This window comes from Poecilia latipinna, unplaced genomic scaffold (genome assembly GCF_001443285.1).
Source record: "Poecilia latipinna isolate Pla-1442-1.1 unplaced genomic scaffold, P_latipinna-1.0 Scaffold3667, whole genome shotgun sequence".
In the NCBI taxonomy this organism is placed as follows: Eukaryota; Metazoa; Chordata; class Actinopteri; order Cyprinodontiformes; family Poeciliidae; genus Poecilia; species Poecilia latipinna.
The window spans coordinates 38,558-51,470 of record NW_015116283.1 but is presented as its reverse complement, the minus strand read 5'-3'; the positions used below and the strand labels follow the sequence as shown (position 1 = coordinate 51,470).

General features: G+C 41.1%; 1 protein-coding gene across 2 annotated transcripts in view; it reads right to left on the bottom strand.

The window, feature by feature from the left end:
* The window catches only part of LOC106941429 (sortilin-related receptor-like), a 60,572-nt gene that overhangs the window by 20,204 nt on the left and 27,455 nt on the right, over positions 1-12,913 (bottom strand). The window contains exons 3-4 of one of the 2 annotated variants that reach the window (XM_015024472.1): positions 10,652-10,813; positions 8,429-8,482 (exon numbers count right to left, since the gene is read on the bottom strand). In XM_015024472.1, the coding sequence (XP_014879958.1) occupies positions 8,477-8,482; positions 10,652-10,813 (168 nt within the window). In that variant the 3' untranslated portion in view covers positions 8,429-8,476. The remainder of the gene's footprint in view (positions 1-8,428; positions 8,483-10,651; positions 10,814-12,913) is intronic. The other variant, XM_015024470.1, reaches the window with a different exon arrangement.

The following is a 12,913-nucleotide window of genomic DNA, read 5'->3' as shown; positions in this document are numbered from 1 at the left end:
CCGTTTCACTCACGGTTTTTTCCATTTGCATTCTGGGTAAAAATCTATCTAAAAGCGCGAATGTGTCGTCGCCCCCCGCCCCCCTGCTCGACAGTTTCAAAGACAGAACAGCGCCCTAACCCTACCCGCCCGCTGAGAGGACCTGGGATCCAGAGGAAGAGAGAGAGCCAAACTTTTTCCAAAGTTAACCTATTTTAGAATTTCTTCCTTAACATTAGCTAATGCTAACTGGCGGCACACTGCGGAAATAACGCCCCATCATATATATGAATGAATATTTACTCACCGTCGAGTAACGGATTGTCTGAGGAGGTGGATGCAATGTTAACTTGTTCTCATCAGAATGGTATACCAGGCATCAACAAAGCCCAACCTGGTGAGTATTGCAGCGGATATATTAGCGGCGTTAGTATTGCAGATACAATGTCAAGTTCAGATGATACTTAACAACTCACCGCTGATCCTCGAGTTTTAGGGATGAATTTGTTCAGTGATGAGTCGAGTTGGAGATTTCAGATTGTTTTATTAACAACCGACGCCAAACCAACAGTGAGCAGCAGCACAGTGGAAACCCGGAAATACACATGAGGGTCCCAGAAGTTAAAGGGATGGCTTAAAGGGAAGGTGGGTGGGTCATGGCGGTCACGTGGGTTACAAGTGGAACAGTTCGCCTCCCCCTGTTTACTCTAGTGGTTTGTCCCAACCAAACAGCCACTTTGCTGCTGGCTTGTTTGCAACTGGCTTCTGAATTGAATTCTGCTCTGAGCACTTTTATGGTAAGTTTGGCAATATTACTTTTATCTTGAATGTGTTTATTGAAAAATAATTGCATTGTTTTGTGCCTATAGTAATCCTAGGTATTTTGGGGCAAACCAGATATTTTTAATAATTGAGGTCATGTCTCCTTTTGTATTTTTTTATCCTTCCCACCACTCTAGGCCTAAGTATGAAATCCTGTGAGATTTTGTGGGATTTGAGTTTTTGAAAATAGGGCAGGACCTATTATTTGGTCCGGGAGAGCATGTGACACACAAGGAAGTGTAAGGATGGCTGCTGCAGGTGGGCTTTAAATAATTTTAAATCACTTGTTTTTCATTTTTTAATATGATGTGCTTAGGGATATGCTTAGATGTGCCTCTGTTCCAGAATAGCTTAATCAGATAATTGCAAGATCTCTTCTGTGGCCATTGGGAACTGCAGAAGGCTATTAATCATCCATAGATTCAATCCAGGTGTGGCAGAAGGGAAACACCTAAAACATGTAAGGCAGGTGAAACACTGATCTAGGTTTCACCTGCGCAACACCACATCACGATGCAGTGGGAGGGTGTGGAGAGTCGTTGGGCTTCGCTGGCAAGAAGACGCTGATTTCGTTTAAACGTTTACTGGCGTCTACTAAATTAATCCAAAGATGGATTTTGGCATAATCCGTGTTGTGAGTGGATCAAGATGGCAAGTAGTAGTGGGGGGCTTTCGGAGGATGAGAATATGGATACAGGATGGTCTATGGTAGAAAATAGAAGAGGGGGAGGAGGGAGACATAAGGCTAAAAAGGGAATAAATACTGGAAAAAGATCTCTTGGGGATGAAGAAGAAAGAATTGAAATAAGGAAGAAAGTAATGATGGAAGATTTTAAAGTTATATCAAAATTCAAGACTGGACAGGATATGTTTGGAGTGAGCCCCATTAGTTTGTCAAGTGGATTAAAAAAAGCTATTGGAGATGTAGAACTAGCAAAAGTCTTAAGAGATGGAAGTCTGCTTATCATTTGTAAAAATGCTGAACAAAAGAATAAAGCTCTAAAATTACAAATGGTGTGTAAAAAGGAAGTGCTGGAAAGAAAGGTTGTTGGGGAAGAAAAAGGAGTAAAAGGAGTAATATCAGGAATTCCAGTAGGAGAAAGTTTGGAGGAGCTAAAGAAAATAATCAAAGGAGGAGAAATTACAGGCATCAAACGACTACGGGTTTTTAGGAATGGGGAGAAAATGGACAGTACATTTGTACTACTGGATTTCAAAGATAGAGTTCTGCCTGATAAGGTGATGATTGGCTACATGAGCTTTAATGTAAGGCAATATATTCCATCACCGCTCAGATGTTATAAATGCCAAAGATATGGACATACTGCAAATGTTTGTAAAGGGAAACATAGGTGTGGTAGATGTGGAGGCGAACATCCTTATGGTGAGTGTGGAAATAATCCTATTAAATGTTGTAACTGTGGAGGAAATCATACTGCAGCATATGTAGGATGCACTGTAAGGAAAGAGGCAGATGAAGTTCAAAAAGTAAAAACTGAAAACAAAATTACTTATGCTGAAGCAGTGAAACAGGTGAAAAGTAATGATAATGCACCAAAAATAAGCTATGAGAGGAAGACGGTGGCAGACATTAATCAGTGTAATATTATGTTAGAAAAATTGATTCCTTTTCTTGCATATATCATAAATTGCTCAGAACAAGCAAAAACTAAAACTGAAAAAATAAAAATTATTGTGAAAGCAGCTACGAAATTTTTTAGTGTCAAAGGGAAAAAATTCATGATAACCTAGACAGGGTGAAGGATCATCTGAACCTGAGGCATCTCAAACTATCACATAATTCTAATATTACAATGGAACGCTTGCAGTCTAATAGCAAATGGTCAGGAATTTAAAGGCTTCATTAATAATCTAAATCCAAAACCAGATATAATATGCATTCAAAAAACGTGGCTCAAGCCATCATTACAGTTTAATATTCATGGTTACTCAGTTTTATATAAAGACAGGTCAAATGGGAGTGGAGGAGGTTGTGCTATATTCTTAAAGGAAAACATAAAATTTATTCAGCTACAAATATTGTCAGACCTAGAACTTACTGCTGTAGACATTTGCATGAATGATGGGAATATTAAAATAATAAATTTGTACAATCCTTGTAAACAATTAGAAAAGTCTAAACTTGAAACAATCCTAGAACACTGGAGAGGGAAAATAGTTTGGTGTGGGGATTTCAATGCACTTAGCACTTTATGGGGAGATCAAGATGATTATAATGGAGGGATTTTAGAAGAGATAATTGAAGAAAAAGAATTGGTCATTCTAAATAATGGAGAAGGTACTAGGGTGGACTTTGTAAGGGGTAAAGAATCTGCTATCGATCTGACCTTGGTCTCCCAATCTTTTGCTGGTATGTGTAGATGGAAAGTATTTAAAGAATATACAATGGGGAGTGATCATTATCCAATTTCTGTCAATATAGGTACAGATACAGAGCAAGACCAGGCAGAATTTGAGGGAAGGTGGAAATTTGAGAAAGCAGATTGGGGTAAGTTTGAAACTATGAGTGAGGTTAGCTTGGAAAATGTAGATATAAATAAACCAATAACTCAGAAATCACCAAATGTATTATTAATTCATCCAAAACATTTATTCCTAGAAGTAGTGGTATTAAAAAAAAGAAGATAGTTCCTTGGTGGACACCAGAATGCTCAATAGTAATTCAACAAAGAAATAAGGCTTTTAAGACACTTAAGAAAATAACTTGTTTCCAAAATCTAATAAATTATAAAAGGAAACAGGCAGAAGTCAGGAAAATTATAATAAAGGCTAAAAGGGATTATTGGAGGAAATATTGTGAATCTTTGGGGGAAAACACTGCATTAGACAGGGTTTGGAATACTATTAAAAAAATGTCTGGGAATTCAAAAGGGTATTTTTTCCCAATAAAAAAAGAGAAGGTTCTGCTGCATGGAGCCTCTGATCAGTCACATGTAAGAAGACGAGCTCCACCCAGGCGACCTGTAGACAGTACAGACAAAATTGATGGTTTCACTATTAAACCATGTATTATTTGCAAAGCTGATGACCACAGTGCCTTGTCACATTGCCGAGAAAATAGGCTTTGTTTCAAGTGTTATGATCCAGGCCATTCACGCCACAACTGTCCAACCAAAAGAACTACTCCAGAGCATCAGGAAAACTGACTGGTCTGCACACAGGGGAGGACAGTGCAGATGAACTCAATAAACCTCCCACCAGTAATGAGTTACCAGAAATCCAAGATAATGCATCCCTCTATGAGTTGTACAGTAGTACATTGACACCATCCAAGAAACTGATACTCCAGGGATCCCAAAGAATAGCAGAAACCAACAGCCTGTTCTACACACCTGTGACTGTACAGAATGGGCCCACCCTCAAAGCACTGTTAGACAGTGGTTCAATGGCTTGCACAATAAGTCAGACCTCTGTTCAGTCCCTTTTACAGCAGTGTCCTGACATAGCAAAAAGCACGGCTGAAGATTATGTCATCATAGGCTGTGGTGGACAACAGATTTTCCCCAAAGACATGTATGACCTTGATGTCATGGTTTATGGATGCAGGATGATAATTCCAACAATGGTTGTTCCAGGCCAGACAGAACAGATGATTCTTGGCAGCAATGCCATCAAACACATTCTAACCCAACTAAAGAACACTGACAGTTACTGGAGACTAGTTTCCTCACCCAACAATGGCCAGACACCCGACCACTGCCAATTTCTGTCACTGCTATCCAACACAGAACGTTGGAGGGGTGATTGCATTCCAGATAAAGTAGGGACAGTGAAAGTCAAGAGTTGTGTGACCCTGAAACCACAGAGTGAACACCTTGTCTGGAGCAAGTTACCTGAGTCAGCAGTTATGTCGGCAGGCAGTACAGTGATTGTGGAGCCAACACGGTCTAAAGCTGGGCCAAAACATATCCTTGTTGGCAGAGTTGTCACTCCTCTTTGGGGAGATCGATGGGTACCTGTTAGGGTCATCAATCCGACAGACCGAGTTGTAGTACTGAGGAGAAATACCAAATTAGCAGATGTGTCTCCATGTATTGCAGTTGAGGACCTGCCAAAAGCTGACAAGATTGAGTGTAATGTGCAGTGTGTACAGAGTGAAGTTGTGCAGCCAAAGTCAGAGGAGGACATGATGTATGCACTGAAAGCTCTGGGTCTGCAAGATATTGACCTGAAATCATGCGAAGTGTCACTGCAGTGGAAAGACAAGCTCCTTGACCTTATTGTGCAGCATGAGTCAACCTTCTCCCGTCACAAGATGGACTGTGGAGAAGCTAAGGGGTTTGTTCACCGCATTCATCTTGTTGATGACAAACCGTTCCGTTTACCCTACAGACGCATACCACCAAGCCAGTACGAGAAACTGAGAACGACTCTGAATGAAATGGAAGAGAGAGGCATTATCCAGAAGTCAAACAGTGAATATGCATCTGCACTTGTTCTGGTATGGAAACCAAATGGTGACAGAGTCTGCACTGACTTCAGATGGCTCAATGCGAGAACCGTGAAGGATGCTTACCCACTACCGCATCAAGCTGATGCTCTGGCTGCTCTTGGTGGTAATGCCTTCTTCTCAACAATGGACCTGACATCAGGCTTTTATAATGTCCCTCTGCACCCTGATGACAAAAAATATACAGCATTCTCATCTCCATTTGGACTTCATGAATACAATCGCCTCCCTCAAGGCCTGTGCAACAGTCCGGCTACATTCATGAGGATGATAATGTCCATATTCGGTGATGAGAATTTCACAAGCCTATTGTGCTACCTCGATGGTCTGATGGTTTTTGCACCTACAGAGGAAACTGCACTCCATCGCCTACACATGGTTTTCTCCCGCCTCAAGGAACACAACCTTAAACTTGCACCCAAGAAGTGCTTCTTCCTAAGGCGATCTGTGAAGTTTCTTGGACATGTCATCAGTGACAATGGTGTCCAAACAGACCCTGCGAAAGTAAAAACCATAAATGATGTCCAAGTCACTGACCTCATGGAGTCTGATGGGAAAACACCTTGCCCTAGCAAAATCAGATCATATCTAGGCATGATAATGTACTATCAGAGCTTTATTGAAGCATGCTCCGCAAAGGCAAAACCACTGTTTAAGCTCACAGCTGGACTGGATGCTCAAAACAAGCACAAAAAGGGTAGCAAACCTGTCAAAAAGAGAGGTCATGTGAAGCTGACACCTGCTGATTGGACAGATGCATGCCAGACTGCTTTTGAGACACTGAAACATGACCTCATGACAAGTGTTATTCTAGCCCATCCAGATTTCAAAGCCCCATTCATTCTAGCTGTCGACACATCTTTTGATGGGATTGGAGCAGTCCTGTCACAACTGCTGTCTGGTGGAACAGTGGCTAGGCCAGTTGCCTTTGCAAGTAGAACCCTTTCACGCTCCCAGCTAAACTACCCTGCTCACCGGCTAGAATTTCTTGCATTAAAATGGGCAGTATGTGATAAATTCAGCCATTGGTTGAAGGGCAGACACTTCACCATATGGACTGATAATATTCCATTGACATATATCCTGACTAAGCCCAGACTTGATGCATGTGAACAGCGGTGGGTGGCAAAGCTTGCTGCATACAATTTTGACCTGAAATACATCCCTGGCTCAAAGAACATTGTTGCAGATGCCTTGAGTCGTGAGCCATTTGTCCAGTCATGTGTGGGTCATCACCCCGTAAATGAGCCATATACCTTGTTGTTGGATCAGGTCAACAGTGTGAATGACAGACTCGTGCAGGATGTCTTCAGAGTGTCCAACAACTGTCAAGCTGTTGTAGACGATGGTGGTGAGATACCAAATGAGCCAGTTTAAGACAAAGTTCCACCAAATACAAAAGGCTCAGTCTCAGCAGAGGAAGTTGCTGCCATCCTCAATGTTCAGTCCAGTGGAGGTGTGAGCCCTATGATGGGAACTGGTGTTGACCCCAATTTTCTGCTGGATGAAAACCAATCATCTGCATTTCCACAGAGTCAGCTTGTCAATTGGCAGGAGGCTGACAACACAATCAGCAGAGCCATGTACTTCGTACGGAGACATAGAAGACCTACCAAATGTGAAAGGGCTAATGAATCACGGAGCGTGATTAAGCTGTTGAAACACTGGACCAGACTCACCATACAGAATTGCATGCTGTACAAGGCAAGGAAAGATCCTCACATGAACAAGAAAATCCTCCAGTTCATAGTACCTGACTCAATGAAACAGAAAGTTCTTCATGGCCTCCATGACGCAGCAGGTCACCACGGCCAGCACCGTTCCTTGTCTCTGGTGAGGCAAAGGTTTTTCTGGAGTGGCATGAGCCATGATGTCATGAACTATGTTCAGTCCTGTCAGCGCTGCATTGTAGGGAAGACACCTGAACCACATAGTCGTGCTCCACTCCAAAACATAGTCACTACAAAGCCTATGGAATTAGTCTGCATAGACTTTTGGACTGCTGAGTAAGGGAACAAGTCTGTAGATGTTCTAGTTGTTACTGATCATTTCTCCAAGATGGCACATGCCTTCCCCTGCAAGAATCAGACTGCCAAGGAAGTTGCTCATCGTCTCTGGAACAACTTCTTTCTCATTTATGGGTTTCCTCGCCGTATACATTCTGACCAAGGGGCCAACTTTGAGAGCAAGCTAATCAAAGAGCTTCTAGAGATGGCCGGAATAGAGAAATCCCATACAACCCCTTATCACCCCATGGGGAATGGTGTCGCAGAGAGATTCAACAGGACTCTGGGAGACATGATCAGATCCCTTCCCCCGCAGCCAAAAACAAAGTGGCCACAAATGCTACAGCTACTAACCTTCTGCTATAACTGCACAGAGCATGAGACAACAGGGTTCGCACCATTCTACCTGGTGTTTGGAAGGATCCCTCGTCTACCTGTTGACGTGATGTTTCAACATGCCCTCACCAATGATACTGTTGTCAGCTACTCAGACTTTGTCTCTGACCTAAAGAAAAATCTACATGAGGCTGCTCAGATTGTGCAGAAAAACAGCCTCAAAGAACAGACTCGCCATGCCAAGTTATACAACCGCAAGATCAAGGGATCACCTCTTGTCATTGGAGATAGAGTATTGATTGCCAACAGAGGAGTACAGGGGAAACACAAGGTTGCAGACAAGTGGGAACCTACCCCTTATGAGGTCATATCAGTCAAGCCTGCTATCAATGTCTACAGAGTTAAGGATGTCCTAACGGACAGACTTGTCCACAGAAACCTGCTACTCTCTGTTAACTTCTTGCCCTGTGAGAGTGCTGAGGACCATGAATCTGACCATGAATCCGACAGTGCTGCTGCTACGCATGGAAGTGGTCTATGTCCAGATATAGCTGATGTGATGGAGGAAAGTGATGTCCGCACGGTCAACTGGCTGATGCAGTCCGGCGATGATGGAACCAATTCAGATGATGACGACTCATTTGACCAGAGATCCTGTGCCGCCCAATCTCTCACATAACAGGACGGACGGGTAAAGACAGAGCTGTTACACATATACACAAAAGCGTCAGTAACAAGCTATAAGGCTCTTTATGCTCTAACCACATGCTTGATCAGAATATGATACAAATAAGAATGCAAACCAATAACTTACCAACAAGGTAGATCTCATCAGTTTCATGTGAAGTACAGAAGCGTTGTTTCATAACTGCAGAAATCCGAATACAATCTGGGTTGGGAAGTGACGTCACTTGGCAGAATATACATATTTTCTAAATGAAAGTACTCCTTAGACTTTTATTCAAGTATTACTCTCCATTGAGATACATTTACATTACTTTAGAATAAATGCAATGCAGATTATGCAGGAAAGGGAATGAGAAAAATCAGACTTATAACCATTATTTGAATGGAAAGGATAATGTTTGGCCGGTGTTCTGACTATCAGTGCTACCTTGTCAGATTTTCCTATCACAGCACAAATAGATAGCTAAGTCTATCTGCCAGTGCTATGCGTCCAAAACTGCTACCGTCATGTCTGCAAACAGAAAACTATAGCGGGTTGTGTTAATGTTAAATATATTGGATAACATTATTTGAGTGACAGGACTGAAGTGGAAGCCTAGGAGTTATACTTAGCTTAGCATTGGAACAATTTATATACACAACAAAACCACAAGAATATCACTTCCTTCATCTGAATATCCTACCCATTTAAAATGAAAAGCTATAGATGTATGCATTAATCCTTTTATTAGAATATCCTACCTGTTAAAAATATTTTAAATACAGAGGTGTTTGTAAGAATAAAACAGTATCAGACAGGGGAAACAGGTTTTTATTGGAATTAAAGTAAACACAGACAAATACAGATCACCGCAACACATTTTTGCGCATTAATAGGTTGTATGTCTATTATCAGATGCAGCGCAGCCACAATGTATCCACCGAACTGCACAGGTCACTGTGGTCCTGAAGTGATAGGATATGATTCATGTACACTAATATTACACCGCTATTATACAGCTTCAATCTCACATAGTATTGCTACCAATATCTATTTAGCAAGGTTTAGTAATATAGAGTGTTATTAAACTAAAATATTTTAAAGGGACAAAAAAGCCCACAAAAAAATGTATTTTGTCCTGATTAACCGCCAAATAATGACTTGTTTACAGTAACGACATTGCAGACGGTAAACTAAAGCCATTTATAAATATATTTACAATCTGCCTGTCATGTAAACTAAAAACATGAATACGTCAACTAATGAAAGCCAGGTATAAAATAAATTAAATAAAACTTACCGTAATCTGCGATGAAATAAAACACATGAAACGAAACTTCCACAGGTAGGACATATTTATAAGAAATCTGCTGAATAAGCAGTATGTGACATAGCATCGATGTGCGCATGCGCATTACCACAATGTAGAACGGATTTACGGGTAGCACAGATAAACAGAACACCGGGCGTGGAGCCCCCTAGTGCCTAAATTGGAATTAAAGTTAGCAACCGCATTTTATAAAAACGTTGCACAGGGACATTCATACTAATTTCAGACAACATTCAGAGATCCATACATGAGTAACATGAGATATATTCATAATTCAGCTCATCAGCGATCCATCAGCATCTTATTCAAGCAACTACCCTTATTAGGAGCGGCTACGTATGTAGTGTTTAGGGGAAATTGTAGTTGATGATTTTACAGACGAGCTATGGATTCAGCATGCTGGAATGACAACTTTTTATGAAATGTGTGATGCTGTGAGAGCTCTGAGAGAGCCAGCTGCAAAAACACATCATCAGCCTTCTGCCACTTCCTGTCACCTTCTTCATCTTTTTCACCAACAATAACATCTGGCTGCCGATCACGTGATTCGTGCAGTGCGAAAAATGTGTTTCCATTTCAGTCTTGCAAAATACACGTACATTAAAAAAATCTACTTCATCCTTTCGCAAAAACGTTTTATTGACAAATAAAAAGACATTTTTTTTAATTCATGTGTCTCCATTAAGCTAATTTTTGTAATTTCTATTTGTGCAATTTTATGGTTAATGGGAACACTGAGTAAACATCAGCAACTAACAGCTTCATCTGTTACTATTAAAATTCTCCAGTAAGGAAGATTTACCAGCTACGGCACAGAGAAGTCATACCAGCAGCTGAAAGCAAAACATCAAATCCTTTGCTTTTTAAAATATATATATATATATATATATATATATATGTGTGTGTGTATTTGCAGAATAACCTAGCTGTGCTAGTGCACCGATAATGTAGACAGGGCAGCATTTATACAGAAAGTCAACTCAGAAATCAGCCCACACATGGAGAGGATTTAAAACCTGGAGAGCAAGAAGAGGCTCTACCTGTTTGTTGGGATGGGAGCCATCATATCCTAGCAGCAGGTTGGAGCGTGTTGGGTGAAGCAGCAGGTCAGTGGGTCTGAACGGGATGGAGAAGCCTTGCACCGTCTTACAGAAGTCAAATGTGCTCCACAAATAGTTGTTGGTGGAGTCCACAAACAGATACTAAGAAGAAGTGAAGACAGAGCATTAGATTTTAATCTGCAATATAGTTTGCAATAATGACAAAACTCCCCAAAAAACCTGAGAAAGGGAGAGCATCATATACTAATAGTTCAAATGATCACACAGAACCACTGTACAAGTATAAAGTAGAAATTCGGTTAAATTCAACAAGGCTTTCTTTACCCCAAAAGGAAATGAAATGTCGTCGTAAGTCATGTCATTCAAGCGTCTTCAAAGGGTCTTCTCCAAAAGAAGTCAGTTTTGAAGTCAGTTTTGCAACCAATCTGAAGAAGAAGATTCTTGCTGTATGACAGTCATAGCTATCATCACATGCTAACAGCTCAATATCCAGGCAGCAGAAATTATATTCCACAGTAACATGTCCTGGATAACGCATACACACACAGTTGTTAGCAGCTCTGTTAATCCACCTCATTTGTTTTCGTTGTTCCAAGGCCTGTCTCGATAACAAATTTTGCTGAGCGATTAATTGTCTAAAAAATTATTGCGATAAACGATAATATTGTTTCAAGACCTTTTGACACTGATTTAATGAAAATTACATAATATTGCATGCGATTTCCTGCCATAGATAGATGCACTTTATTTTCAAAAGAACACATAATACTGGAACTGATAAACTAAATAAACAAAACAACTAAAAACAAAATGGATTCTCAGTCTCCATTAACAAAAAACGTACTTGAATAAAAACTAAACAACATAAAGCCAAAGTAGAACTAAATACTGCATTCAACCAAAAGAGTGCAGATTATGAAGTCTGTATACTATATTGCCCTTCAGTAATCACTAGATTTAAATAGAGAAGACGGGCACATCCGACTACCTAATGCAGTAGNGCAAGGTTGCAGACAAGTGGGAACCTACCCCTTATGAGGTCATATCAGTCAAACCTGATATCAATGTCTACAGAGTTAAAGATGTCCTAACGGGCAGAGAGAGAGTTGTCCACAGAAACCTGCTGCTCTCTGTTAACTTCTTGCCCTGTGAGAGTGCTGAGGACCATGAATCTGACCATGAATCTGACAGTGCTGCTGCTACGCATGGAAGTGGTCTATGTCCAGATGTACCTGATGTGATGGAGGAAAGTGATGTCCGCACGGTCAACTGGCTGATGCAGTCCGGCGATGATGGAACCCATTCAGATGATGACGACTCATTTGACCAGAGATCCTGTGCCCAATCTCTCACAGTCGTCACATCCAGCCCAGCCAATCACCCGATTCCCATCCACAATATTGGCCACTCAACAGTCGATGATGTAGAAGATTCAAAACATTGTCCAGACATTCTATCCCCAGACATGGTCACGACCAACTCTGTCCATCCAGACGTGCCCTGTCCTGACAAATTTCTCACGGACTCCCCCCCCCTGGTTGACAATCCCCGAGACATTGACACCCCTGTAATAGCTACTGTAGACGGTGACTGTTCAGACACTGCTATCCCAGACTTACCTCAGATTGTTTCCTCACAACTTGACCGCCGTATTCTTAGGGACCGTAGTTCCATTAGGCCCCCCAGACGTCTTATTTGTGAGATGAATAACCAAACAGTAGATGAGACTGCTTTATCTGCTGTGTCCGTTAATTCCCTGATTCAGTTTTTTTCAAGTGCACTTTCAGTTAAGTAGCAGAGTTAGAACAGTGTTAACCATAGAAGTGCTTGAGTAGTACTTTTAGAACAACAGGAACAGTATTTACATTTCAGAGGTGTAATGGGCACCTTTGAGTCTATTTTTAGTTAGGAGTTTGATCGCCTCCTTTCTTTACATACTTCCTTTTGGGAGAGTGTTTGCACTGACAAGTATACCCAGTTTTGTTCCTAGTGTTGCATTTTTTTTGCTTTCTCCTTAGTGTACGCAAATTTTTTTTGTTTTTCCTTTTGTTTGGTCTGAGGCATTACTTTTGATATTTAGCAGAATTTCAGGGGGGTGTATGTAACGGGTATTAGATATACAGATGAAATTCCTGCTAAAATATGTTTCACAGTTATCCTGTAATTGGTGGTTTTTGGCGCCCCCTACTGGTTACCTATAAATTGGATGAGAAACCAAAAATTCCACACAGTTGGTTCAGC